At 40.8% G+C, this 27,097-nt stretch overlaps 1 protein-coding gene across 1 annotated transcript in view; it reads right to left on the bottom strand.

Moving 5' to 3' along the window:
- Nucleotides 1–7,149: 7,149 nt before the first annotated feature.
- Nucleotides 7,150–27,097, bottom strand: part of LOC109919038 (NXPE family member 3-like) — a 35,394-nt gene continuing 15,446 nt past the window's right edge. Inside the window, exons 2-5 of the mRNA XM_048603243.1 lie at nucleotides 25,893–26,677; nucleotides 18,170–18,243; nucleotides 10,885–11,106; nucleotides 7,150–7,694 (exon numbers count right to left, since the gene is read on the bottom strand). Coding sequence (XP_048459200.1) covers nucleotides 7,150–7,694; nucleotides 10,885–11,106; nucleotides 18,170–18,243; nucleotides 25,893–26,677 — 1,626 coding nt within the window. The remainder of the gene's footprint in view (nucleotides 7,695–10,884; nucleotides 11,107–18,169; nucleotides 18,244–25,892; nucleotides 26,678–27,097) is intronic.

The raw sequence follows: 27,097 nt of genomic DNA, 5'->3' as shown, positions 1-27,097 counted from the left end.
ATTTCTTCTTAAACAGGGGTGTTACATTAATCATCTTCCAGTCCACTGGGGCTATCTTTGATTCAAGTGATTCCTGAATGATCACTACCAATGTTTTTACAATCTCCTCAGCTCTCTCCTTCAGACTTCTGTCCATCTGGTCCTGGTGATTTATCTGCCTTCAGATTTTTCACCTTCCCCAGCCCTTCTTCCTCAGTAATGGCTACTACACTCACCTCTGCCCCCTGATTCTCCTGAACTTCTGGTATGCTGCTGGTGTCTTCCACAGTGAAAACTGACACAAAATACCTATTCAATTCCTCTGCCATTTCTTTGCTGTCCATTAACACTTCTCCAGCATCATTTTCCAATGGTCCAAAGTCTACTCTTTTATATACCTAAAAGAATTCCTGCAATCTTCTTTTATATGAAACTAGCTAGCTTAGTTTCATACATCGTCTTCACCACCCTTATTGCTTTATTTAAAGTTATCATCTGTTGGTTTTTAAAAGTTTCCAATTCTCTGTCTTACCACTAATGCTCGCCACATTGTCTGCTTTATCTCTTTTTTTTCTGCTGTACCTGACTTCCCTTGTCAGCCATGGTTGCCTCATTCTCTTCTTAGTATGTTTCTTCTTCCTTGGGATGAATTTTTGCCGTGCTTGCTGAATTACTCCCAGGAAATCCTGCAATTGCTGCTCCACCGTCCTCCCTGCCAGTCTCCTCTTCCAATCAACTCTGGCCAGCTTGGCTCTCATGTCTTTGTAATAACCTTTACTCAACTGTAATACCATTACACCCGTTTCCAGCTTCTCCCTCTCAAACTGCAGGGTGAATGCTATCATACTATGGTCACTGCTCCCTTGGGGGGGGTTCCCTCACCTTGAGATAACTGATAAAGTTTGCCTCATTACTCATCACTAAATCCAGAGTTGCCTGTTCCCTCGTGGGGTCTACCACAAGCTGCTCCAAAAAACAAACATGTAGACATTCCATGAATTCCTGTTCTTGAGATCTGCTACCAACCTGATTTTCCCAGTCCCCATGACTATTTCTTACATGCCTTTTCAATTTATTTTCTTCCCCACTTCCTGATTTTTGACGTAAGTCCCATCAAGATTTTTTTTCCTTTGTGACTTCTCAACTCTGGCCAAACAGATTCTATACCTTCTGACTCTTGCTTCTTGCCATTAGTTCCATTTTCTTTTTACAAACAAGCAACCCTGTCCCCTCTGCCCATCTGCCTGTCCTTTCGATACTTCGTGTATCCTTAGATATTTAGTTCCCATGCCTGATTCCCTTGCAGCCATGTCTATGTGATACCCCCAACACTACATGCGAATTTCAATCTGTGCTACAAGCTCATTTACCTTGTTTTGTATACGGCATGCCCTCTTTCTGCCTGAAGTTAGATTTCTGATTGTTTCCATATTGTCTGTCCTATTACTTGTTCGATCATAGAATCATAGGTTATTGAATCCCTACAGTGTAGAAACAGGCCGTTTGGCCCAACAAGTCCACACAGACCCTCAGACATCCCACCCAGACCCATCCCCCTATAACCCACCTAACTAACCCTTCCCTGAACACTTTGGGCAATTTATCATGGCCAATCCACCTAACCTGCACATCTTTGGACTGTGGGAGCACCTGTAGGAAACCCACACAGACACAGGAAGAATGTGCAAACTCCACACAGACAGTCACTCGAGGGTGGAATCAAAACCGGGTCCCTGACACTGTGAGGCAGCAGTGCTAACCACTGAGCCACCGTGCCACCCTAATTCTGGAAACTTTAACCTCTTCTGGGCCCTCCCCTCTTTCCATAATTTTCCATGCAGCTGAAACCCACCAACCCCCAAACCATTCAGTTTAAACCCCTATCCACAACCGTCGTTGTGTGATTAGCAAGGGTTCTGGTCCCAGCGACATTCAGGTGCAGCCTGTCCCATTGGAACAGCCCCCTCCTTCCCCAATACTGGGGTCAATGTCCCATGAATTTGAACCCATTTCTCCCACACCAATCTTTGAGCCATGGGGTTATTTCTTTAATTTTGTTGACTATGTGCCAATAAGCACGTAGCTCCGATAGTAATCCAAAAACTATTACTTTTTTGGTTCAGCTTTCTAATTTAGCTCCTAGCTGCTCATATTCCCTCAGCGGAACCTCTATCGTTGTTCCCTACATGGACCGTGGCAACTGAATCTTTCCCCTCCCTCTCCAATTTCTGTACAGCCCAGATGAGATATCCTGGACCTGGGCACCAGTACGCAACACAACCTTCAGGACTCTCAATCTCAGCCACAGAGAACAGTGTCTAGTCCCCTGACTATACCATCCCTGATTTCAACTACATTTCTCTTTTGTCCCTCCCTATTGAACGCTATGGTCAGTTTTCTCATTCTCCCTACAGCATCATTCTCATCCACACAGGGAGTAAGAATCTCAAACCTGTTAGACAAGCTCAAAGGCTGAGGCTCCTTCAGCACTACCCTCCTGGATCCATCTACCTCCCTCACTCATGGACACACCCTCCTGGCTCTGACCACTGACTGAATTCAAGCTAGCTAATCACAAGGGTGTGACTGCCTGCTGACACACAGGTAACTCTCCCTGTCCCTGATGTGTCACAGTGCCCAAAGCTCAGACTCCATCTCATCAACTCTGAGTTGGAGTTCCTCGAGTAACCAACACTTGTTACAGCTGAGATCACTGTGACTCACAATGGGGTCCACCAGCTCTCACATCATGCAGTTACAACACATCACCTGGCCCAGCATCTCTATTTTAATGACTTAATTCTTAATTTCATATTTTAAATTTCATACTGCTGTTTTAGTTTGGAGTTTGTAAAACTCTTTTTGTTTACCTTCAAACTGAAAGTAACCCATAATAGAGTCAAATTAGTAGCTATCATCAACCAATGAACTTACAGTTTATCTGTGATGTCACTCTTGTGCTGGGCCCCTGATTCTGGGCTTCAATTTATCCTGTTAAAAAAACCTTACACATTATGAGCCAGAAAAGAAAGCAAGCAAAAAGAGCCTCTTCCTCTCTGCACTGAATTCCTACGTTGTCTCCAAATTCCCTGAACTATATACCCACTCAGGCTGTGAACCATCCTTCCTAATTGTGTGAAACTTACTGAGGGGGTGTGTGGGTATATTGTTTCTGTACATTTAGATCATGCCTTGGTGAATGTATAACATAACCAGGTCTGGTCCTTATACAGTTACCGTGAATCAGCAGTGTATCTTCACTTTGCAGAGCTCTCTGTCATTGTGGATGGATCTGTATCATGCATGGTTGTTATCTGGTATGAAATCTTCAGTATTTGAATTATCCTCCTGTGTGATGTGTGGTTGATGATATGCAGTTCAGGTCACAGAATCCCTACAGTGTGGAGGCAGGCCATTTGGGTCATCAAAACACACCGACCCTCCAACCATCATTCCGCCTACCCTATCCCTGTACTCCTTCATTTACCGCGGCTAATCCACCTAGCCTGCACATCTTTGGACTGTGGGAGGAAACTGGAGCATCTGAAGGAAACCCATGCAGACACGGGGAGAATGTGCAAATTCCACACAGTCACCCAAGGGTGGAATCGAATCTGAGTCCCTGGTGCTGTGAGATAGCAATACTAACTACTGAGCCACTCTGCCACCCTACTTATAGCACCTATTTCTTCTGAGCCATTAAGTAAAGACTGATTCTTCCTTAAATAACAGAGAGCTGATAGAATGTCAAAGGATTGCTATTCCACGGTGAAATGTCCAATTTCCATCTTCATTTTATGTAGCTTTATGCTCTGTAAGAATGTCTGTGTAAGAATCTGTATTGCAGTGCAGTGCTTTGCTTTCCCAGTTTTCGTTTTTACTGCTGGTTTTAAAATTCTTCTCTTTTTAATGAAAAGTATTAGTGTGCTAATCTCCTTTTATTCTTGCTGTAACTTTAGAAGTTGCAGGCTTGTGTTTCTGGGTTGAATTTATGCCTAAAAACATAGTTATGGTGACAAGCATGCATTTTTTCAGCAGCAAGATGGTGGAACCAGCAAATGGGTGTGAACAGAAAATTCTTTTCGATGAAGGAAACTATTTCTTTAATTTTTATTCCTGTTTTTGTTGTAGGAGTGTTATTTTAAATCTAGAAGCTAACCTTTCCATTGTTCAAAATTGTTCTTTTTTTTAAATCAGAGCTGTTCTAGGCATCCTATATATTGTTTTGTTTTTAAAACAGGAGAGAGGTACAATGCTCAATATGCTCAGTACAGGTTTATAAGCTTTAATTCCGGTTGTGGCAATTTAGAATTGGTTTTAGTTCAGCTTTGAAATTAGACAGAATGGTGGACGACTGTTAAATAAAAGATGTTTAGCCTTCACTTACTGCAACTAACTAGTTGCCATGACTTGATGTTAGTGCCACTGTGGTGTGTTTGTAGTTTTCTATCTGTTCACCCATTTAATATACGCCACAAAGAGTCAGGTTTTTGTGTGACAGATATCTTGAAGTTTATTCATGGCACAAACTATTTCTAAGGCTATATTATCACAGATTTACATAGAGTCTGGGTTATATCCCCATTAATATTAGTGTACATTACTTTCACATAACTGATTGCACTGGCTCCATTATAAGGTGACTGAAGCTGAGGCAGCTACCTTTATTATAAAAATCACATGTTATGATATATTGTACTTGTTTTAAAGGTATAGGCCCCAGTCTTGTCTGGAATCCATGCTATCATATAATATCATACAATTCTAGGCCAGCTTCAGTGACAAATGTTGCACTTTTCCTTTTCCCATCACTTAATTAACAGCTGGATTATCAGGAACACCCAGGAAATTAATAGTGAGAAATATCTCAAGCTACTCCAAGTATGCACTGAAAACTCTTATTCATGATCATACTCTCCCCATCTCCCAATAATACCTGTTCATTCAACCACCTTCAAAGGTCAGGCCACATACTTGTACAAAAAGCCTTTCCATGAAAACTAGATCTTCAAAGCCATTTCTCAGCAAAATTAAAAAAAAACGGTTTCACAATTCCTCTACTGGCTTGCTGGAAACTTATCGAACCACTTTTGTTTAGCTAGGGACATGCAGAATCCCATCCTCGCCACCAAATGTGATGTACAACTGAAAGTTGGTATATAAATATATATTGAAATGGCCACAAGATGGTGCTATTGCAGAAGGGAAATTATATTTTGACTGGCCAGATTGTTAGATTTTATTTCATGCTTACTTTCGAATGGTACCTTATGTCTCAGAGTATAGGTTGGTTTCTAAATTGATACAACCTTGTCTGAACTGATGGGTTCACACTATTTGTAGGTAAGCAGCAGGATAAACAGGAGGATAACTAACTCAATATTACATTCAATCCATGATTGTAATGTGAACATAACAGGTCCTGTTTTCCAGGTACAGCTCATAATGTATTGAAGCAAGTAGGGCAGAGCCTTATCACATGTACAGCATGCAGGAGCAGCAAAGAGTTTATACACAATAAAAGAAGCATGCATTTATATAATTGATACTGATATCGCAAATGTCTCACCATAGGCATTTACATCACAGATGTGAAGATGGAATCTCATTAGCTGATGGATTTATAGTTATCATTAGTTAGGTCACAGTTAGTGTGCACTTTTGAGTTCCACGTTCTGAAAGGCCATTAAAACTATAAATGCATTCTGTATAGTTTTACCAAGATTATTTCAGGGAATGGAAATTATTCATTAGAGGGTTTGAGATATTGGGGCTATGAACATAGAACATAGAACATTACAGCACAGTACAGGCCCTTCGGCCCTCGATGTTGCAAATAGAGGTTAATAAAATTTTGAACAATTTTGATAGGATGGATGGGGAAAATCTATTTCATCTGGTTCTAGAGATCATGAATTTAATTATATCTCTAACAGAGCAGTGAAAAATCATTTTTACACAACTTTTTCGAGAATAGAATATTTTGCCATGGGGAAACGTTCAGGTAGAGACATATTTTTACAAGAAAATTGGCTAAGTATTTGAAGCAGATAGGACACTGGGAAGAGGGTGAAGCTGGAGTTTTAGGTTTCTTGAGCAAAACATGACCAATTGAATAACCTCCTTCTAAGTTATTGTTTCCTGGTCAATGTTTTAAGGCCTTGTGTCAGTTTTGGAGACATAAATTACTTATGGAGGAGAGTGTTCCAACCATCATATCAATATCAATCACAAAAGCTTTATCTAGCTTAATCCTGTTTTCCAGCTTTTACATATTTATATGTTGTGGCATAATTGGCGATTTCCTCTTTAAATGATCACTTTCAACTGGGTAACAATTTAAAATATATATTGACCTGACTGTGAAGCTCAGAGCTCATCCTGACTCCAAATTCAAACAATGCAGGCTTTTGTTGACCATCACTTTTCACTTGAAAATAGTATGGCCTTCCTCTCACCAATCTCTGTTCCCCTTGACCAACCTTGAACTCCAGCTGTTTTTAGTCACCCCTCAATTACCACCTTCTTCCCCACCCAATCAGCTCTGCATTACCCTCCCCACCCACTAACCACGGCTCCACCACCAACTACCAGCCTTTCCCCACCCAGTCACCCTTAACCAATCCCCAACCACCACCATCTTACACCTTACTTTCCAACTTTCTGGCACCAAACTCTCTCCCAAATAATCACTATCAAAATGCCCTCCCCTGTCCACCTCTGTCTACTCCCACATTGACCAACACAATGCCGCACTCCAGCACTGCTACCCAACCCCACCATTGCCACTTCTACCTGCCAGCAAGGTATCAGTTAGTGTGCACAGTAATGAGGACAGAAATCCAATATTGGGTGTTCCTTGCACCTCTGGTGCTATGAGGAAAGCTGGATGACCAGAAACAAAGACGGTGCACCAAATCTCTAGGCTGGTGTCTTAATGTCAGGGAGTGTACCTCTGAGTACCTATGAGTGTTACATTTGACATTTCTGACTTGGGATTTTTAATGTTTAGTGAGTGACTGTGAAAATAACTGTCATCCACATAAATTAAAGATAGTTCAACAAACTTTTGAGTTCTGACGGCATTGTTAATTTCTCATGGTATTTTCAACATTAATTTGAAGATTGCAAACCACAGGTGGAACTTATTTAAAACAGCATATAACCCTTTTACAAAGGACAGACGTATGAAAGAAACACATCTACTTCATTCTTTATAATGACTTGCTGGGAATGTGTTTTATGAGGCAGGTAATGTGCTAGCGTCATCTCCCAGGCATCCACAAATGCTACGTTGATGCCCTCAAACATCTTTCTCATCACTAAGTCAAGTTGATAGGAATACCAGTCACTATTGTAGAGACTGACCTCATCTGGAAGGGCTTGGACATTGGCAGTTTTTATTACAACCACTGTATCTGGGCTCCTTTCCAGCAACCGTAGAATTGACCTGCGAATGTTCTGGAGTCTTCGGATGTATGTTTCAACTGGAAAACTGTTGAAATGACACCAAATGCCAAAGGCTATAACTGTGCTGTTTTCACCTTTAATATCATCCAGTTTATTTGCAATGAGTGTCAGGTCCTGGCTCAAAATGGGGATGATTCGGATCGGTGTACCATGGGGATAATACTCCATCTTGATTTTGTTTACTGCATCCTCAGCGAATTGAGAGTTGATAAGCCTTTTATTTGCAGCTCTCTGTGTTTTAAGACCTAAAACAGATGATGACCATATTATTAACTATTATTACTACTTAACAGAATTAAGAGCTTTAAATAAGGAAAAGAACACAATGCTGCATAGGTCAAAAACTTTATGACGAGGAAAATAAAACAGCAACTCTGTTACCATGGTAAATGTTTACAAGTGCAAGAGACTACAACAGCATTGACTTAATGCAGAATTTAGAAGCCTTAAAGTGAGAAGGATAAGTGGTCTCGTTAGCAAAACATAGCAAGAGAAATAATGCATGTGCAAGATTTAATTGTAGAGACGGGCGAAATAGAGGACAGGATTGAACATGGAGAAAACAGTTCCGAAGATACAGCCTTGCTTCAAATGTAAATATTAAATCACAAGCTGAGCAATAAATAAACTATTCTATTCAACTCAACCTACACTGGATTATGCTATAATGTGAAAAAAGTTACAGATATGTTGGAATAAGTTCTACAAGATTTTAATCTGAGAACAAATAAAATGTTTAAAAGAGCAAAATATAATAGAAGAATTGTAAGTGGCAGAATTGTTGTGGTGCAGAAGGAGGCAATTTGATCATCATGTCTGCTCTGGCTCTCTAACCATTCTAATTTCATGGCAATTTCCTACTTTTCTCCTTAACCTTGCACATTTTTCTTGACTTAAATAACCATCCAATTCCATTTTGAATTGTTGAGTTAAAGCTATCTTCACCACACTTCCAGAAGTGCATTCCAGACCCTAACTATAAGGTGTGAGAAAAAAAACCTCTAATCTCTTTAAAAGCTGCATCTTTTTAATTTCCTTTATGTTTGATTGTGGATTGCAAGGGGAAAAAGAATTGTTTAAAACCAAGGATCATGGAAGGAATTGCTGAACTTTTAAAAACAAGTTACTACAACTCATTGTGAATTGCATTTACATGGCTACTTGTTTAAGCAGTGGGGGAGCTGAGGTAGGATCACATGACATCATGATGTGTGCGCAAAGAGTGATTCAGCAGATAGTAGGTAGTTGATTGGTTTGTGCAACTGTGACCAGATGTGGATGCTTGAAGTCATCAGTCTGATAACAGTTCTTAAATTGGTTCCTAGGTAAATTAACAGATTGGGAGTTTACAATGGAAGATACTGTTGGAATGCTGGAAGAGCAAGTTTTCTATCTCTATCTCTCCGCTCTAAAGGCCTGAAAAGGCTTTATCTTTCTTTAGATAAGGGACCTGAAACTATTCACAGTATTCCAACTGTGGTCTGATTAGTGTCATGTATAGTTTCAGCAAAAACTCCCTACATTTGTCTATATTCCATTCCTTTTGAAATAAAGGCTAACATTTCATTTGCCTTCCCTGTTACCTGCTTACTTTGGATGTTAGCTTTTGTGATTCACAGACAAGGGCTCTGAAATCCCTGTGATCGGAGGGTTTCTTCAGTCTTTCTCTATTAAATAATATTCTACTCCTCTATTCTTCCTGCCAAAGTGTATAACCTGACATTCTCCCACATTATATTCCATCTGCCCACTCATTGAACCTGTCTATAGCCCCCCTGCAGACTCTTTGTATCATCCTCACTACTTGCCTACCCATCTACTGTTGTGTCAGCTGAAAACTTGGCTACGGTAATTCAATTTCCTGATCAAAGTCATTAATATATATCATAAATAATTGTGGCCCCAGCACTGATCCATGTCGCACTTCACTAGTTATAGATTTCCATCCTGAAAGTGTCCCCCTATACTAACTCCCTGTCTTCTATTAGTTATCCATTTTTATGTTGTTAGATCATGTGATGCGTGATATCTAATCAACTGCCTTCTGAAAAACCCAAATATATTTCATCTACCGCTTCTCCTCTATCCATCCTGCCTGTTACCTCCGCAAAGAATTCTAGTAAATTTCTCAGGTATGATTTCCCTTTCATGAAGCCATGCTGACTTATGTCATTTAGACATATCTAAATGCTCTGCTATTAAATTCTTTCCAGAAGACTCTAATATTCTCCCAATAATTGAGCTAACTAGCCTGAAGTTACCTGATTTTGGCTCTTTTCCTTTTTCAACTATAGGAGGAGAGCTCCTGTTCCACACAGCTCTACTTTCATGGACTTTCCATAAGTTCTTAGTTGTCAGACAATCCTAAGCCTGCTTCAGCCTCTTTGTTGCAGCCCTGGGAAAACTAGCCCACCCATTGTTGAATTCAAGTGGCTTTAAAAAGAGTGGTGGAATTTCTTTTGAATATTGAAATTACTGTTTCACTTCTCCAGAGAGGGCTAATGAGATGGGTTACAATACCCCCATGGTTAAATTGCAAGTGGTAGATTGGGAACAAGTTTCACACATCTAACAATGTGGTGTTCTCTCCCTGAAACAATTCTCCCCATCAAGGGGTGTATTTAAAATGACAGCTATAGTCAGCCAGCCAGGTAAACCTCACAACTGCCTCACATAGGTTTACTTCGTCACAAGTATTATTTGTAATGATGAAGGTTGTGTTAACAGCAAGAAAACTGACAGTTGTAACAAGAAAAGGAAAGACTCAAAAGACACCACATTCTTTTCACGTTTAAATCAGAGCAATAGGTAAGATCTGTGGCTTTAAATTGCTTTCACATTTTAAAGGTCTGAGATGCTTACCTTTCCATCAATAGGCTATAAGATAAGCAAAAAGATGCTTGAAATTGCAAATGCAAAAATAACTCTTAAAACACTACATCCAGAAAATAACATATCACTATTTTGGTCTTTTGAACAGAGCTAAAGATCTAAAGAGTTGTCTGCTGAAGGGCAAAATGAAAGGCAGTAGGAATGAAGGGCCTTGATGTAATTGCTTGGCAAATATCACAGAATGATTGCAGACAAATTACAGGAGATGTGAGATTAGACCAGGAAGACACAAGTGTACCAAGATAGTAGATCTTCTGGTAGGGGTAGCAACAAGCATTATACCTTAACCTAGTATTAATTGTTTTGCTTTCTGAGGGTAAATATTCCAAATGTGTAAACCAGGCAGTAGCTAATAACAGCAAAGCCAGATGTTGCCTATTATACAGTGGCTACAGGTATGCCATGTAAGAAATGACGAAGCACAGTAATTAAAGGTGCGCTTATTCATGGCATTGCACATAAAAACTGATTCTAATCTGATGAACAAATAGAAGTTAAAGAAAATTATGGCACAATACTGAAACCAAACGGCTGGATTCTAACCTAGCATGCGTAACCGAGCAAATCGTGTCAAATATTCAAACCACTGGCGTATCGTAGAATCTCCAAGAATATAAACAGTTTTCCCACGAAGACAGCCCATGACATTAGCAGGAGAGTGGAAGCGCCGAATGTTACAGTTTGTTGACATCCACTTGTCTTGAAAATAAAATCCAGATGGTGAAAACAAAGGCTTGCCAGGTACACATTCTCCGAGACTTCTACCTGAAAATAAAGTTCCCGAGACTTGAAATGATTTCAGGCACAAATTTTCTGACACAGTTTGTCTTTACAATATGTCCTCAATGCATTTTCAGATTGATTAATCATTGTTTTCTTGACAAAGAAAAATCAAATTGCATTTCTTACTGGTTTTTACTTGAAAAGTGTACATTCACAAGCTATGGTGTTGTGAGAAAAATCCTATTATGGTTTTAAGTTGCAACAATACAGAGGAGGCTGAATTAACCAATCACAGGTAAGGAATATTGGAACAGAAAGATGTAAATAATAGATTTTTAATCAGTAAGGGAGCTAAGGTTTATAGGGAACAAGTTGGAAAATGGAGTTGAGAATTATCAGATCAATTATGATTTGATTGAATGGTGGAGTAGACTCAAAGTGCTGAAGGCCTACTTCTCATGTTCTTATGGGAAAGAATGAAATGAAACAGTACAGAACATTCCCCCTCCCGAAAGTGACAGGGCATGTGGCATGATGGCCAAATAATTGGGTAGGTTAGAACTGTTGAGATATCTGGTCCCTTCCAAGTATCACAGCAATTAACCTGTGTCCCTGAAGTTCCATGGATGACATTCGTGATCAATTTAGGCCCACAGGTGGTCAATTAATGGCATTTAAATGCCTCCCCCAGTCACCTGATCAGCTGACAGTCCACTGGGGAGAATAGTGGCTGCTTTCCTGACAAAGAAACCTGAGTGGCTTACCTGGTGGGGTGATGGGTGCAGGGGGTGGTACAGGGACTTGATTTGTGCCAATCTGGAAGCAATTGGGCATCTGAATGGGAGCAGGGGAGTGCCCACTGAAAGCATCAACTGCCCTGGCTTGGAAACAACAAATAATTGGTCTCTAACAAAAAATTAACCTTAAAGTCATAGAGCCATACAGCATAGAAACAAACCCTTTGGTCCAACTAGTCCACACTGACCATGTTCCCAAATTAAACTAGTCCCACCTGCCTGTGCTTGGCCTGTATCCCTCCAAATATTTCCTATTCAATTACTTATCCAAATGTCTTTTAAACGTTGTAACTGTACCAGCATCCACCACTTCTTCTGGCAGTTCATTTCACACATGAACCACTCTCTGTATAAAGAAGTTGCCCCTCATGTCCTTTTTAAAATTTACTTCTCTCACCTTAAAAATATGCCCCCTAGTTTTGAACTCCCCCACCCTAAGGAAAAACTCCCTTTTTATTCACCTTATCTATGCCTCTCAAGATTTTATATACCTCAATAAATTCACCCTCAACCTCGTACTCTCCAGTGAAGACAGTCCCAGCTTTTCCAGTCTACTTTTACATCTCAAACGTTCCATCCCCAGCAACAACCGCTAAATCTTTTATGAATACTCTCCAGTTTAATAATATTCTTCTTATAGGAGGGCAACCAGTACTGGACACAGTACTCCAGAAGAGGCCTCACTGATGTCCTCAACATGACGTTTCACCTCCCATACTCCAAGGTTTGAGCAATGAAGGCAAGCATGCTAAATGCCTTCTTAACCACTCAGTTTACCTGTGATACAAATTTCAAAGAATTATGTGTGCAAACCCCTGAGTCTCTCTGATCTATAACATTACTCATGGCCTACCATTAATTTTATTAGTACTGTCCTTGTTTATATTAGCAAAACGCAATACCTCGCATTTATCCAAATTGAACCCCATCTGCCATTCCTCAGCCCATTGACCCAATTGATCAAGATCTTTTTCTAATCTTAGATAACTTTCCTCACTGTACCCCCAATTTTGGTGTTATCTGCAAACTTACTAACCGTGCCTCCTATGTTCTCATCTCAATCATTTAATTAAATGACAAACAAAAGTGGACCGAGTACCAATCCCTGTAGATCACTGCTGATCACATACCTTATGTCAGAAAAACAACCCTCCACCACCACCCTCTGTTGCCTACCATAAAGCCAATTTGGTATCCAAACAGCAAGCACATCCTGAAACCCATGTGATCTAACTTTACTAATTAGTCTGCCATGTGGAACCTTGTCAAAAGATAAGTCCAAATAAACAACATCTATCATTCTGCCCACAATCTTTTTAGTTACTTCATTAAAAAACTCAGTCGAGTTTAAGAGACAAGATATTCCTCACACAAAACCATGCTGACTATCCCTAATAATTCTTTGCCTCTCCAAATGCATGTTAGTTCTATTTCTCAGAATCACCCCAACAACTTACCCATGACCAATGTCACAGCTCTATCACAACATTAGCCACCCTCCAGCCCTCCAGCACATAACCGGTGATTATGGATGACATAAATATTTCTGCTAGGGCTTCCACAATTTCCTGCCAAATATCCACAATACACTTGATCAGGTACTGGAGATTTATCCACCTTTATGTTTGTTAAGACCTCCAGCACTTCCTGTCCATAATGCGAACTGTTTTCAAAACACCGATATTGACTTCCCTGAGCTTTCTAGCCTCCATTTCTTCCTCAACAGTAAAAGCTGTTGTGACTTGTCTCTCCCCATGACCCCCGCTCACCTTCTGGTACGCTGAGAAAACCCACCCTCCATGGTTATACAGCCTGGACATCTAATGGCCATCTCCAGGTCCCAGTGGCTGCTGGTCTCTGATTGGCCTGCAGCTTCTGGGGGTGTGGGATATCAGAGTAGAAGTACCTGATAGGTCAAGAAGACTGCCCATCAGCTTTTAAGTGGCAGACTTAGAACTTCTAACAAGTTTTCATGCTGCTGGGGGCAAGGGATTAACATCCCCCAAAGACACCCACTGCTGCCCCTAGTGCAGAGAGCACAGAATATCTGCCATAATACAGCAGGCCGCTCAAGAGCAAGAACAAGAATGAGAAAGGATCACATCCCTCCCCACTTTAAAAGTCACATTCCTGATAATAAGCAAAGTCTGTCATGGCATTAGAAATTGGTCATTCAGCCTCACAAACCTGTTTGGAAATTCAGTTGGGTTATTGATGATTTGTCCGTCAAATTTATTTTGTCACCTTTTTGCCATATTCCTGACAACCTTAGCAAACAAAACTCTTATCAATCTCACTCTTATGGGGACTGAGTTCTAAAGTTTTCATTATTATTTGAGTGAAAATGCTTCCTGATTTCACTCTTAAAAGGTTGGCACTAATTTTAATATCTTGACCTGGATTCTGCCACCAAAGGAAATAGTTTCTTTGTAAATTTGCCACTGAATCTTTTCATCTGTCTCTGGTCCTCTTTTGAACCTGGAAAATGAACAGCCCACACATTATTATGATTTGAATCAAGTGGATCACTGCTCAGAGTCATAGAGATATACAGCACAGAAACAGATCCTTCAGTCCAACTTTTCCATGCTGAATAGATAGCCTATATAAATCTAGTTCCATTTGTCAGCATTCGACCTATATGTCTCTAAACCCTTCCTATTCATATACCCATCCAGATGCCTTTTAAATGTTGTAATCATCTATTCACCATTGTACATTTATAAAAAAGACTAACCACTTAGCTGCTCTCCTGCTATGCTTGCGACACAAAGTTGGAAAAAACCAATAACGATAAATTTCAACTCCCAAAAATCTGTGTGTTTTGGTTGATTGACAGATTTCAAACTGCACTCACCCACCTCAAAGCCACCAGGTCCAGTTTTAATGTTGGTAGGGAGGTGGGTTCAGTGAATATTGTGATTGTGCAGTTGTACCTGTGTCTAAACATTATAATTAGGTTGAGTCTGAGGTATGACCTGAACTTCAGCTTTAACACTAGCTGGCTCCCCAGATCTCATTCAGGCAATTGGTTGAACAAATCATTACCTGCTTTTCCAGCACTGCCTGTAAGCCAGCAGGAGCAGCGGTGTATCTCCCAAGCTTACCAGAAAGACCTGTTAATTTTGCCACTGTTTGGATCGACCTTTCTGACTTCACCTTATCATCTGAATTCTTCTCGGGGTAGCCACTTCTTCCCTGGTCCCTTCAATTCCATTCGTAATCTGAGATCTGCTTTCTACATTTCCCTCCCTCCATATGGACATAGTAACATGGAAAATAGGGGTAGGAGTAGGCCATTCAATCCTTCCAGCCTCCTCCACCATCCTAAAGGATAATGGCTGATCATCCAACTCAGTATCCTGTTCCCACTTTCACCCCATAGTCTATGATCCCTTTAGCACCTAAGAACTATATCTATCTTTCTCTTGAGAACATTCAATATTTTGGCCGCAATCACTTTCCATGGTAGAGAATTCCACAGGCTCACCACTCTGTGTGAAGAAATTTCTCCTTACCTCATTTTCTAAATGAATCCCACCCCCCCCAACCTATGATCACCTTCATTGTCCCTTTATCATCTTGTCTTGTCCACTCACTCAATAATTCTTGTGAGTGACTCCCTTCCTCTCCTGATTACTCCTTTCTGCCAAATAAACACTCACACATCTACACCCTGGAAATCACACTCCCTCTGCTACACTCCCTAGCGGTGCACTGACTGGTCAACACTTTGGATTCCAAAAGTAGTTGTGTTTGATTCGACAGGACTTTAATAACCTAAGGAAAATCTCAGCTTCCAGGGCAAATATCCCCCCGCAGCAAATTGCAGACAGGGAAGCTTAAAACGTGCTGCAGGTACATGGAGGAGCCATGATCTCATGTGGCTCGAAGAGGAAGTAGTGGGAGGGAAGGTGGAAATTTGATGAAGGAGGCAGCTAGTAGAAAGAACAAGGCAACTAGTAAAGGATGAGATTTAAGTCAATTAAATCTTGAAATGCGCTTCAAAGTATCCCATGTGGAGTTGGATCTGAGACCATACAACAGGCTGAAGATTGAACTATCTAGAGTCTAGGTGAAAGCACAAGTTACCCAAAATAATTGTGTTCTCACATAACTTCAGAAAATTTCAGCTAAGTACTGAAAACAGGAAGGAGTTCAAGGCATTTGAGAGGACTGGTGCCAGGATGGAGATGAAGGATTATCAAGGGTTGTTCTGTTTACAACAGAGAAAGTTAAGAGAATATTTGAAAGAAAATTCAAAATCATGAAAGATTTTGATAGAGTAAATAAGAAATTGTCAGGGGGTTGTAACTAGAGACATTGATTTAAGACAACTGGTAAAAACCTGTGAGAAACTATTTTCTTTCTTGTGCAGCGAGTTCTAAAATTGTGATTCAGATTGCATCCTTTTGAAGGAAAGTGGAACAAAGTCTAATAGTAACAGTAGAAGAAAATTGGATCAAGGTTTATGGGAAAAACTGCAATGTAGGAAAAGCAGGCCAGTAGTGTGAAGTTGAATGTAAGTAAGAGGAACAGCACGTTTGCTTCTGATTAAGCACCAGCGGCCTTCTAGACTCAATGCTAAGTTCAGTGCCTTCAGACCACATGCTCTGTTCTCCATTCTGATTTGTCTTTTATTCTTTAACAGCATCGGTTCATTTCCACACCAACTGAGGTTATCATGAAAGACTCTCCTTGTGGCCCCAGTGGCCTAATGGCCTCCTAAGCCAGGGCTTGTGGGTTCAAGTCCTGTCTGGGATGAAGTGAGCTTTATGGGCAGCACAATGGCTGAGTGGTTTTCACTGCTGCCTCACAGGGCCAGGGACCTGGGTTCGATTCTACCCTCAGTTGACTCTGTGTGTGGAGTTTGCACATTGTCCCTGTCCTTGTCCCTGTCTCTGTGTCTGTGTGGGTTTCGTCCCACAGTCCAAAGATATACAGGTCAGGTGGATTGGCCATTCTAAAGTGCCCATAGTGACCAGGGGTGTGCAGGCGAGGTGGATTAGCCATGGGAAATGCAGGGTTACGGGGATAGGTAGATGGGTGGGATGCTACTTGGAGGTTCAGTGGGCTGAATAGCCTGCTTCCACACTGTAGAGACTCTATGATTCTAGGTCAGTAAGCATCATAATACAGTCAGCAGTTGTTTAGAAATCATCTGTATAGTTTAAGATAGTCACGCAAGTATCATTTTTAAGGGAAGTCTCGGGTTAGGAGCGGGTTTTGAGACAGTTAAGCTTTGAAGATAACATAGGAGTGGAAGTCCTGTTGGAATTAGAGGACTCAGCACCTCTGTAGTAATGTTTGATGTTTAGATTATTTAATACCAATATTGCATGTAACCATTGTGCTGTGAAAATGTATAAATATGTTGCTTTGAGCTGTAAATAGCAATGGTTTTGGACCTTGGCTCTGAGACTTCTTCCACACTGCATTGGTACAAGATTGAATAAAGAAGCCTCTAAGCTATCTCCTCAGATTATCTCCTCAGGCTCTGTATGAAATCCACATGGGTAGAAAAACTCTCCAATGGACAGTCTGAAAACTATTCTCACGGAAATAGAATCACTCAAATTAATCAAAACTCTCTACCCTCTCTCAAGAGTTATTGTCCCATTTATTTTAAACAGTCAATAATTCACTTTAAAAGAAAAGTAAATAATGTTATTCAATAAATTAAGCATTTGTACACATCACATTCCTCTTGTAATTTCCGGGCTAATGTGTGTGGTTGATAACCCAAAGCCCAATTTTGAAACTTGCCTGTCCAATGATTAATGACATCAAAGAATAGTTGCAACTGTTGGAATAATTTTCTTATCAATCAATTTGATCGGTTGTTAGGCTGTGTTTTGACAGTAAAGTCAGTCTTAAGAATGATGTACAATACCTCAGCAAGCTCTAACTGAGGAAAAAAAATTAAAATCAGACTTTTAAATCACATATTTAATAAAAGTAACTTTTTAAAACAAAACTATTAAATCATGTGTTTTAAGTTGTTAAAATGCACAAAACTGCTCAAATCTCAAGTTTTGTGTAAGTAGTTAATGGTTTCTACAAGAAAATGGATTGTAACAGGATCAGTATTAGGCACATGGATTTAATGCTTTTTTGTGGAATGTATCTTAATTGTTTACAGTGTAAACATTGTACTTAAATTCTTAATTAACTGAGTAAATAAATATGTCAACACATTAAATTAAATTTTGTTAGCATATTTAAGGGCCTGTAACGCCAATTCCATAATTCGTTCAAATAGGAAACCTTTAATGTGCTATTCATTGTAATAATTTATACTTTCTTACCTGCTGTAGGTGAAGGATTGACAATGACATAATTTCGACCTCTGGGTAATATGGGCTTTTTGATGTTTACTTTACTGAAAATAAAATACATTTGTCACATGTTAAGCCAGTGGATTATTCAACTATTAACAAGTAGAGTTCAAAATGCACAACGCTTAAAATTATATACGAGGTGAAATTTCACAGTGGTTCCCATTATCAAATATGGCAGAAAAATTGTGGAAATAGCACACAACATGTGTCGACAGCATTTTAGTCAGGCATTTCTGCAGCCTTTCCAACAAAGCTCCAATGGATGAGCAGGAGGATCATCACAAAAATTCATACCGGTTTCCTGAGGATGTGAAAGGAATCGCGCTCTCATTTTAAGGCAGACATTTCAGAAATTATGATTCTCTGCATATCTGAAACATATGTGGGTAGATTTTTAGATTTTGACCGAGGTTGTAAGGGATCAACTGCAAAGTTATAGAAACAATGTGATTCCTTTTTCCATTGAGGTCAATTTGGATGGCTTTATAATGATCTACTCATTCATCTACCATAGAATCATAGCATCCCTATAGTGTGGAAACAGGCCAATTGGCCCAACAAGTCTACACTGTCCCTCTGAAGAGCATCCCACCCAGACCCATCCCCCTACCTTTCCCTATAACCCTGCATTTCTGATGGCTAACCAGTAAGTAGCTGAGTCACAGAAACCAGAAATATCAATGAAATAACTACACAGAGGCTGATATCCCATCACCATGTCACCTTTTATTTACACGTGCACACTACATAGACTCTGACCAGCTAGTTCAAAGCCAGTCCCTAGAGTGAGGAGAATTCCTGAGACTCTTGATAATATCTGTCAGCCAGGACTCCCTGACTGGGGTTTTTAACCTGGGCCAATCAGGAAACTCATACTCAACAGGGTCTACCTGACCAGCCTCGTTCCAATCGCTACATAACAAATACCCCCCCACCAAGTCCAGGGGTGTAGGCTCATTTATTTTTTATAGCTTCTCCTGGGACATTTTCACTCCATGACTGGTTCCTCTGACTCAGACAGCATGAACAGGTCCGTAAGCCCCTTTCTTGCACCCAGAGTGTCTCGAAAGAAATTCTTCCTCTTTTTCAGGTGGTAATAGTATTGAGGTTGCATCCATCTCTGACTCTAAAGTTTCTTTGACACTAGACAGAAGGGGAAAACCCATGGTTTCTGAAAGTCTTTCTGGCTGTTCTGAGGGGCTGGGTATGTTTTGCTCCTGCCCTGTTTGCATGGTCACAGCTTTCATGTGATCCACAAGTTTCTTCAGGACCGCTTCACCCACCCAAACTTTGTATGTCATGGGACATGACCTCACGTTGACCTTCTGGATCCCCATCACCACCTGCTGTTTTAGTTTTGCCAGGGCGGGATCTTTTTTGTCGAATATTGTCAGCCGTGACCAGAAGGGTGTCCAGAAAGTTTAAAACCAAATGGACTCTTCTAGGGGAGGCACCACTGGTGCTGTATCTGCCACTGGGAGGCAGCTCAAGGCATCCGCATTTGGCACTTGGCCTCCTCTATGGTGTTCCAACTGGCTGCATTTTCTAACGCCAAAGCCGATTGTAGTGCCTGTTTGAAGTCCAGTTGGGCTTCAGTTAGTAGGCACTTTTGCACGGTTATGTCATTAATCCCACATACCAAATAGTCTGTCAGCATCTCACTCAGGACTAACCCAAAATCACATGCCAGTCATCTTCACTTCATCAAAAATCCTGACATGGATTACCCTGGTTCTTGATCAGCTGAATAAAACCAATAGCATCTCAGAATTAGAGGGTGCTTGGGTTGTAATGTTCCTTAACTAAATCTGTCAACTCTTGACAGGTTTAGTATCAGGAAAAGTTAGGCTCCTAATAACCAAAAATGCAGGAGGTCCACAAGCAGTCAGAAGAATTACTCTTTGCTTTTCATCTGCACCATTGAGAGTTGTCCAGAAGAAAATACATTCTTTCCACATACTGGGCCCAGTTTTCGACAGCAGCATCGAATGAGTCAAGGTGCCCAAGTAAAGGTGTAATGCCAGAAATGTTTATTCCAACTCAAAGATGAGTGTTGTGAGCAAATTTTCTTCAGGGGCATATTATTTTCTCTCATCACCACTGAATTAACTCCATGGAGGCTGGTATGCTGTCACCAAATCACCATCTATTTACACACACACAGTACATGGACTCTGACTAGCTATCTCAGGGTCAGTGAGGAGAATCCCTGAGATTCCTGTTTGTACCTATCAGCCAGGAGTCCCTGATTGGCCCAGGTTAACAGCCCCAATCAGGGAACTCATACGTAACAAGATCCACCTGGCCAGCCTCGTACTAATCACTACAATCAAGTTTGGAGTTCTATCATTGCTCAATTAACGGAGTTCTGTGAGTCCAGTGACCCGTGCTGGCAGTATACATATTCAGATATTAAGAGAAGTGCAGATCAGCCTCAGTTGTACTATTCCAGAAAGCCAATAGGTTTCCAATGAGTACCATTATATCTGAATAGTGACCATATTGGTAAGTTGGACCAAATCTATGCACATATGAGAGAGACCAGCAGCTACAAAATTGTGATTTGGGAAATGTGTTCTGGGAATCATCCTCTTACCAAACAAAATGTTTTTTAGTTGGGTCAATTTGTACAATAATCTCCAGTGCATGTCATTGCAAGATTTTTTTTACTCGCTGGACATGGGTATTGCTGTCTTGGTCAGCATTTATTGTCCATCATAAGTTGCCTTTGAGTAGATGGTGGTGAGCTGCAGTCTTCCTACTGTAGATAGACCCACAATGCCATTAGGGAGGGATTTTCAGGATTTTGACTGAATGACACTAAAGGACGAATGTTTTATTTCCAAATCAGGATCGTGGATGGTATGGAGGGGTACTTTTGGGTGGTGATGCCAATCAAGCTGGTTGCATCATTCTGGATAGTGTCACTTTTCTTGATTGGAGACTGGAGTTGCACTTATCCAGGCAAGTGGTGAGCATTCTATCACACTCCTGATTAGTGCCTTCCAGATGGTGGAGATGCTTTGCAGACTCAGGAGGTGAGTTACTCACTTCATTATTCCTAGCCTCTGACTTTCCCTTGTGGACAATGTATTTATAAGATTAGTCCAGTTGAGTTTCTTGTTAGTTGTAACTCCCAGGATGTTGAAAGTGGGGGATTCAGTGATGATAACACCATTGAATGTCAACGGTCAGCAGTTAGATTGTTTCTTATTGGAGATGGTCATTGCCCACATTTGTGTGCCACTTTTTGGAATTAGATTGCAAATTGTCCAAAGCTTGATGCATCTGAACATGGACTGCTGCAATATTGGAGGAGTCGCGAATGGTACTGAACATTGTGCAACCATCAGCGAACATCCCCACTTCTGATCTTATGATGGAGGGAAGGTGTTTGATGAAGTACGTGAAGATGGTTAGGCTGAGGACACTACCCTGAGGAACTTCTGCAGCAATACCCTGCAGTTGAGATGACTGATTGCCAACAAACATGACCATCTTCCTATGTGTTAGGTATGACTCCAACCAGTGGAGAATTTCTTCAATTCCCATTGCTGGAGCTCCTTGATGCCACACTTGGTCAAACGTGGCCTAAATGTCAAGGGCTGTCACTCTCACCTCTACTCTGGAATTAAACTCTTCTGTCCATGTTTGAACTAAAGCTGTAATGAGATCAGGAGCTGAGTGGCCCTGGCGGGACTCAGCTGGGCGTCACTGAGCAGTTCAACGACAACAACAACAACAACAAAAACAGAATTTGCTGGAAAAGCTCAACAGGTCCGGCAGCATCTGTGAAGAAAAAATCAGCATTAACGGTTCGGGTCTGGTGACCGTTCCTCAGAACTGACCGAGCAGTTTATTGCTGAGCAGGTGCTGCTCGATAGCACTGTTGATGACATCTCCATCACTTTACTGATGATCAAGAGTAGACTGATGAGGTGGGGATTGGCCGGGTTGGATTTATACTGCTTTATGTGTGAAATTTTCCAGATTTTGGATTAACTGCCAGTGTTGTGTAATAGTCCACCACCATTGGATGTGGCAGGACTAGAGAGCTTATATCTGATCCATTGATTATGGAATCACGTAACCCTTTCTATCACTTGCTGCCTATACGGTCTGGCACACAAATATTTCCGTTTGGTAGCTTCAGTAGGTTGAGAACTCATGTTTAGGCATTCCTGGCGCTGCTCCTGACATACCCTCCTGCAGTCTCCACTGATCCAGGATTGATCCCCTGGCTTGATGGCAATGGTAAAGTGGAGATATGCCAGGACATGATGTTGCAGAGTGTGTTGGAGCATATTTCTGCTGCTGATGGCCTACAGCGCCTTACAGATCTCCTGTCTTGAGCAGCTATATCGATTTGAAGTCTTTTCCGTTGAGCACAGCAATAATGCTGCAATATACAATGTAAGATATCTTCAATGTAAATGCAGGACTTTGTCCCCACAAGGGCTGTGTGATGATCACTCTTACTGATACTGTCATGGAGCAATCCATTTGTGATGAGGATTAGGATAAGTATGTCTTTGCTTCTTGATGTTTCCCTCACCACCTGCCATAGAGCCAGTCTAGAAGCTGTGTCCTGTATGGACCCTACCAAGTCAGTCAGTAGTGCTGCTATCAAGCCACACTTAGTGTGGGCATTTAAATTCTTCACCCAAAATAAATTCTGTACCCTTGCCACCCCAGTGATTTCTCCAAGCATTGTTCAGCTAAGGGAAGGCAGTATGTGGTAATCAACAGGTTTCTTTGCCCATGTTTGACCTGGTATCATCAGACTTCGTGGTGTGTGGGGTCAATGTTGAGGGCTCCCAGGACAACTCCCCCTGACTATACACAACTGTGCTGCCACCTCTGCTGGACCCTGTCCTGCTCGTGAGACAGAACATATCCAGGGATGGTGATGGTGGTAGCCCACACTATTCCTTTCACTTCTGACCAGTAAAGTTAGCCAAAACAGCGGCAGATGATTGCAGTATTTTTGCACCAATTCACACTTTTTTGCTTTGACTGCATTGCAAACTGAATGGCGTGCAGGGAGGTTTTAACAATTCAGCATCAAAGGCACAATCATTGAACCCCTAATAAAAATCGAAAGAACTGCGGATGCTGTAAATCAGGAACAAAACCAAAGTTGCTGGAAAAGCCCAGCAGGTCTGGCAGCATCTGTGAAGGAAAAAACAGAGTTAACGTTTCGAGTCCAATGGCCCTTCCTCGGAACTGTTTGTCATTGAATCTCTACCATGAGGAAGCAGGCCATTTAGCCAACTGATCCACACCAACCCTCTGGAAAGGATCTCACTCAGATCCACACCCCCTACCCCTCTCCCTGAAATCCTGCATTTCTCATGGCATATCTCCACTAACCTACACATCCCTGAACAATTTAGCATGACCAATCCACATAACCTGCATATCTTTGGACTGTGCGAGGAAACCCAGACACAGGGAGAATATGTAAACTCCACACAGACAGTCACCTGAAAGTGGAATAGGACCTGTGCTCCTGGCATTGCAAGGCAGAGTGTTAACCACTGAGCCACCATGCTGCCTCAAGTATATGTTTCAAACCTCTGGGCATCAGTATCAAGATATCAACAGGTAGTTGGGGAAAGAATGATATCAAAAAATAAATCCCTATTTAAATCTTAAATAACATTCCTGGAAAAGAGTACAATACTGGACACACAACGCATAGAATTTTTAAGGCTGTTTGCACTTTAGACCTTTTGTGCTGACCAACCTATCGTATTTATGCAGCATAAAAGAAAATAAAAATGTCGATGTCTGCACATGATGGCATGGATTTTGCTGACCTCAAAAACTACCTCGTTATGGGATTCATTGACTTCCATGACAAGAAAATAGACCCTCTTGAAATACAATTCATTGTCGTGCCATTTTATGGGAATTCGTGGGTGAAGCTGTAGTGACGTCACTAAGTAACCAATCACAATTTGAAAAATCCTCACAGACAGGAAAACAGGAAATGAAAAGCATTAAAATCAATCACTTTACAAAAATTTTATACAAAGTGAAACAAATTTTGGGACATGGACAGGAATTAAGGCAGAAGCTGAAATATCAACAAATGTTTTAAAAATATCTTCAAGGATTTTGCTTAAAAATCTAATTACTGGTTGTAAATCTGCCATCATTCTGCTAATATAGGTTAGTTTCTCATGGACTGATTGGTCATTCAGCAATCGTTACTACTCACACCACTATTACATATCCAGTTGTACCTCTTGAACAAGACATAAATTTTTCTCGTGTTTTCAACAGCAATATAATGTAGAAAATAGGTTTTTTGGCACCAGTTCAACATGAGAATCCCTACAAATTCTGGGTGCAGCAATAATGGTCAGAGGCTATTGAGAGAAGTACGAGACACAGCTACTGAAAAGATTGAAACCAGCAGCAGATATTGTACTCTCTTTATCTGTAAGACCCCTGGAAAGATCAGAAAAAGTTGAGAAAGGCAACTAAGGGAGACCTATTAGAGGTAAAGAAGGAAATGGGAAGATGCTGAGGACAGAGGCTCAGAAATAAAGGACTAAGGTTATTCTATTAATCAACTTAGAAGTGAGGTGCCAATCTATCCAGGTCCATGCTATTTCAAGGGTAGACACTAAAACAAAACAAAATAAATGGGATTGGATGTGTATTCTACTCAAAGCAACTAATTGGTACTCTTAATATTTAATGGCCAAGTTTTGCCAGAAAAGAAATGAAGAAAGGTCTGATTGCTCCCTCACTGAGAGGCCGAAATCAGACATCACGTTCCAAACAAGATACATCGTTATCAGAAAGGCAATATCACATCAATCCTAAAGCTCAGTATTCTCTCCTAATAGAAATTGACGAATAAAATGACTTTTCATGTTAAAATTATTTAATTTTAAATGCCTTTATCTGTAGTTAATGGAATGGTAACTGCCTCATAATGGAGTCAATATCTTTCCAGGCCTGTTAACACCAGCTATGTGTTACCAGGCACATTTACAAGGGGTTTATCACAGGGTAATTTTAAGCTCCTTTTAATAAATGGTTGAGAGTTCATTTATCCATGTTTTTCTGGTCAACCATTTCTCTTTTTTTGTCATTTTGGACTATGTTTCTGCATAATGGGGCCAACCTTCTGGTTGATTATTTACACATTTTTTTCCAATCCTTTTTGGTTCATGATTGCCTATTGTTCATCCATGGCAAGGCATGTTATTTGCTCAATCTAGGGGCATGGCAAACTGGGGTTGGTCATTGCCCCTCACAATTATTCTGGCAAAAAATCATCAAGTATGCGCAGAATTGTACATATGAGGACTCTGAATTACAGCGCGGTTCCAGTTTTATACAAAAAACAGAAGTTGCTGGAAAAGCTCAGCAGGTCTGGCAGCATCTGTGAAGAAGAAATAAAAATCAGAGTTAACGTTTCAGGTCCAGTGACCCTTCCTCAGAACTGCCTCCAGTTTTATACACATGCTGTGAATGACTTCCTGGTGCCCACGTAGCTGCCTTGCAGCACCAAGTGCCAGCCAATACTCTCCTTTAGAATTGGAAATTGCAACTGTTATGACATAAATAAAAACCCCAGAACTGGGCAACGATTTTACAAAGAACTTTCACGTCTTACGTGAGGAAAGCAGAAAGCAAACTGTAAATAAGAAATTGTTCAGTGACCTACCTTTGGAAGTAATGATCTTCTTCTCCTATTAAGAGGCCCTTTTGATATCCTCCCATTGCGTGGGTGACACGAGCAGAGCACGGAAGTTCTTTAGGTTTGTAACAGAACCAGGGCTCCCCAGTCCTGGGATCAGTAAAGTTACAGAGTGGTTGAGATTGAGACAAACAAAGATTACACACACTGGTCTCAGAGACAGCTCCTGATTTGAAGGTACTTTTAAAATACACTCTCTCTGGCCTTTCCTCACGTAGTCTTATAAGCGCTTGGATCCCTTCACTGGGATGAACCAACGAAACAAAAACTTTAACCTTCCCCGGCCAAAATAAATTAAAATTGATACGATAAATTCCATTTTGGTCGTCTATAACCGTTCCTGCTGAACCAGCTTTTAAAGCTGGGGTGTGGATCCGAGCTTGGAGATAGTCACCTCCATATCGCTTTGGGTGACCTTCAAAATCATACATCTGCAGCATCACTTGTAACTGATCTCCCACATAGAAAGTCTTTGCAGAATTTAAAATTACAAAGCCAACACGGGCTGGGTTGCTGCTTTTCTCAAAGGGCACAGAGGAGTTGGGTGGTTTTGGCCATTTGATCATTTTCATAAGGAATGTTCCCTCTGACCTTTCTTCAGGGGTGAAGCTGTGATTCTGGTAGCCACATTGCACCAGCCTGTCGGTCCAAGGTGTCTGCTCTTCTTCAGTTTGTTCCTTTATTGACTTTGATGCTGAAGCTGGGTAGGTTTTCTTGTTTTGCTTGGATCCAGATGCTGAATATTTCTTATGCTATGAATAGGAATGAACTTTTTTTAATAAATATTTTCTATATCCTGCTTCCATATGGCATTTTCCAATGTAATTCCTCCTCTTGTTAAGAGAAAAAACAAGAAAGCAAAAAAGAGTGGTTTAGACCTTAGATGTTTTCTGGAGTTTTGAATGTGACATGCTTTTAATTATGGGAAGACTGCTGTTTTCTGGTACTGTGGTTATGAATGAGAGTCTGGCCTGGCAAGAGTCATATAAATAATCTGAGCAGGGACTGTGGAATTCTTGGGATGGGGTGGTGCAGGGAATGATGTAATCCAAAACGTGTTACAGCAAGCTGATGACTTTGGAGAGACAGGAGATGGGCTACTTGACACAGAATTCTAAGCCCCAGAACCACCCCTTATAGCAACATTATTTATATACAAATTACAACAAAGA

Source organism: Rhincodon typus, chromosome 11 (assembly GCF_021869965.1).
Source record: "Rhincodon typus isolate 14 chromosome 11, sRhiTyp1.1, whole genome shotgun sequence".
Lineage (NCBI taxonomy): Eukaryota > Metazoa > Chordata > Chondrichthyes > Orectolobiformes > Rhincodontidae > Rhincodon > Rhincodon typus.
The sequence above is the reverse complement of the archived record's forward strand: the minus strand, read 5'-3'. Positions and strand labels throughout refer to the sequence as shown.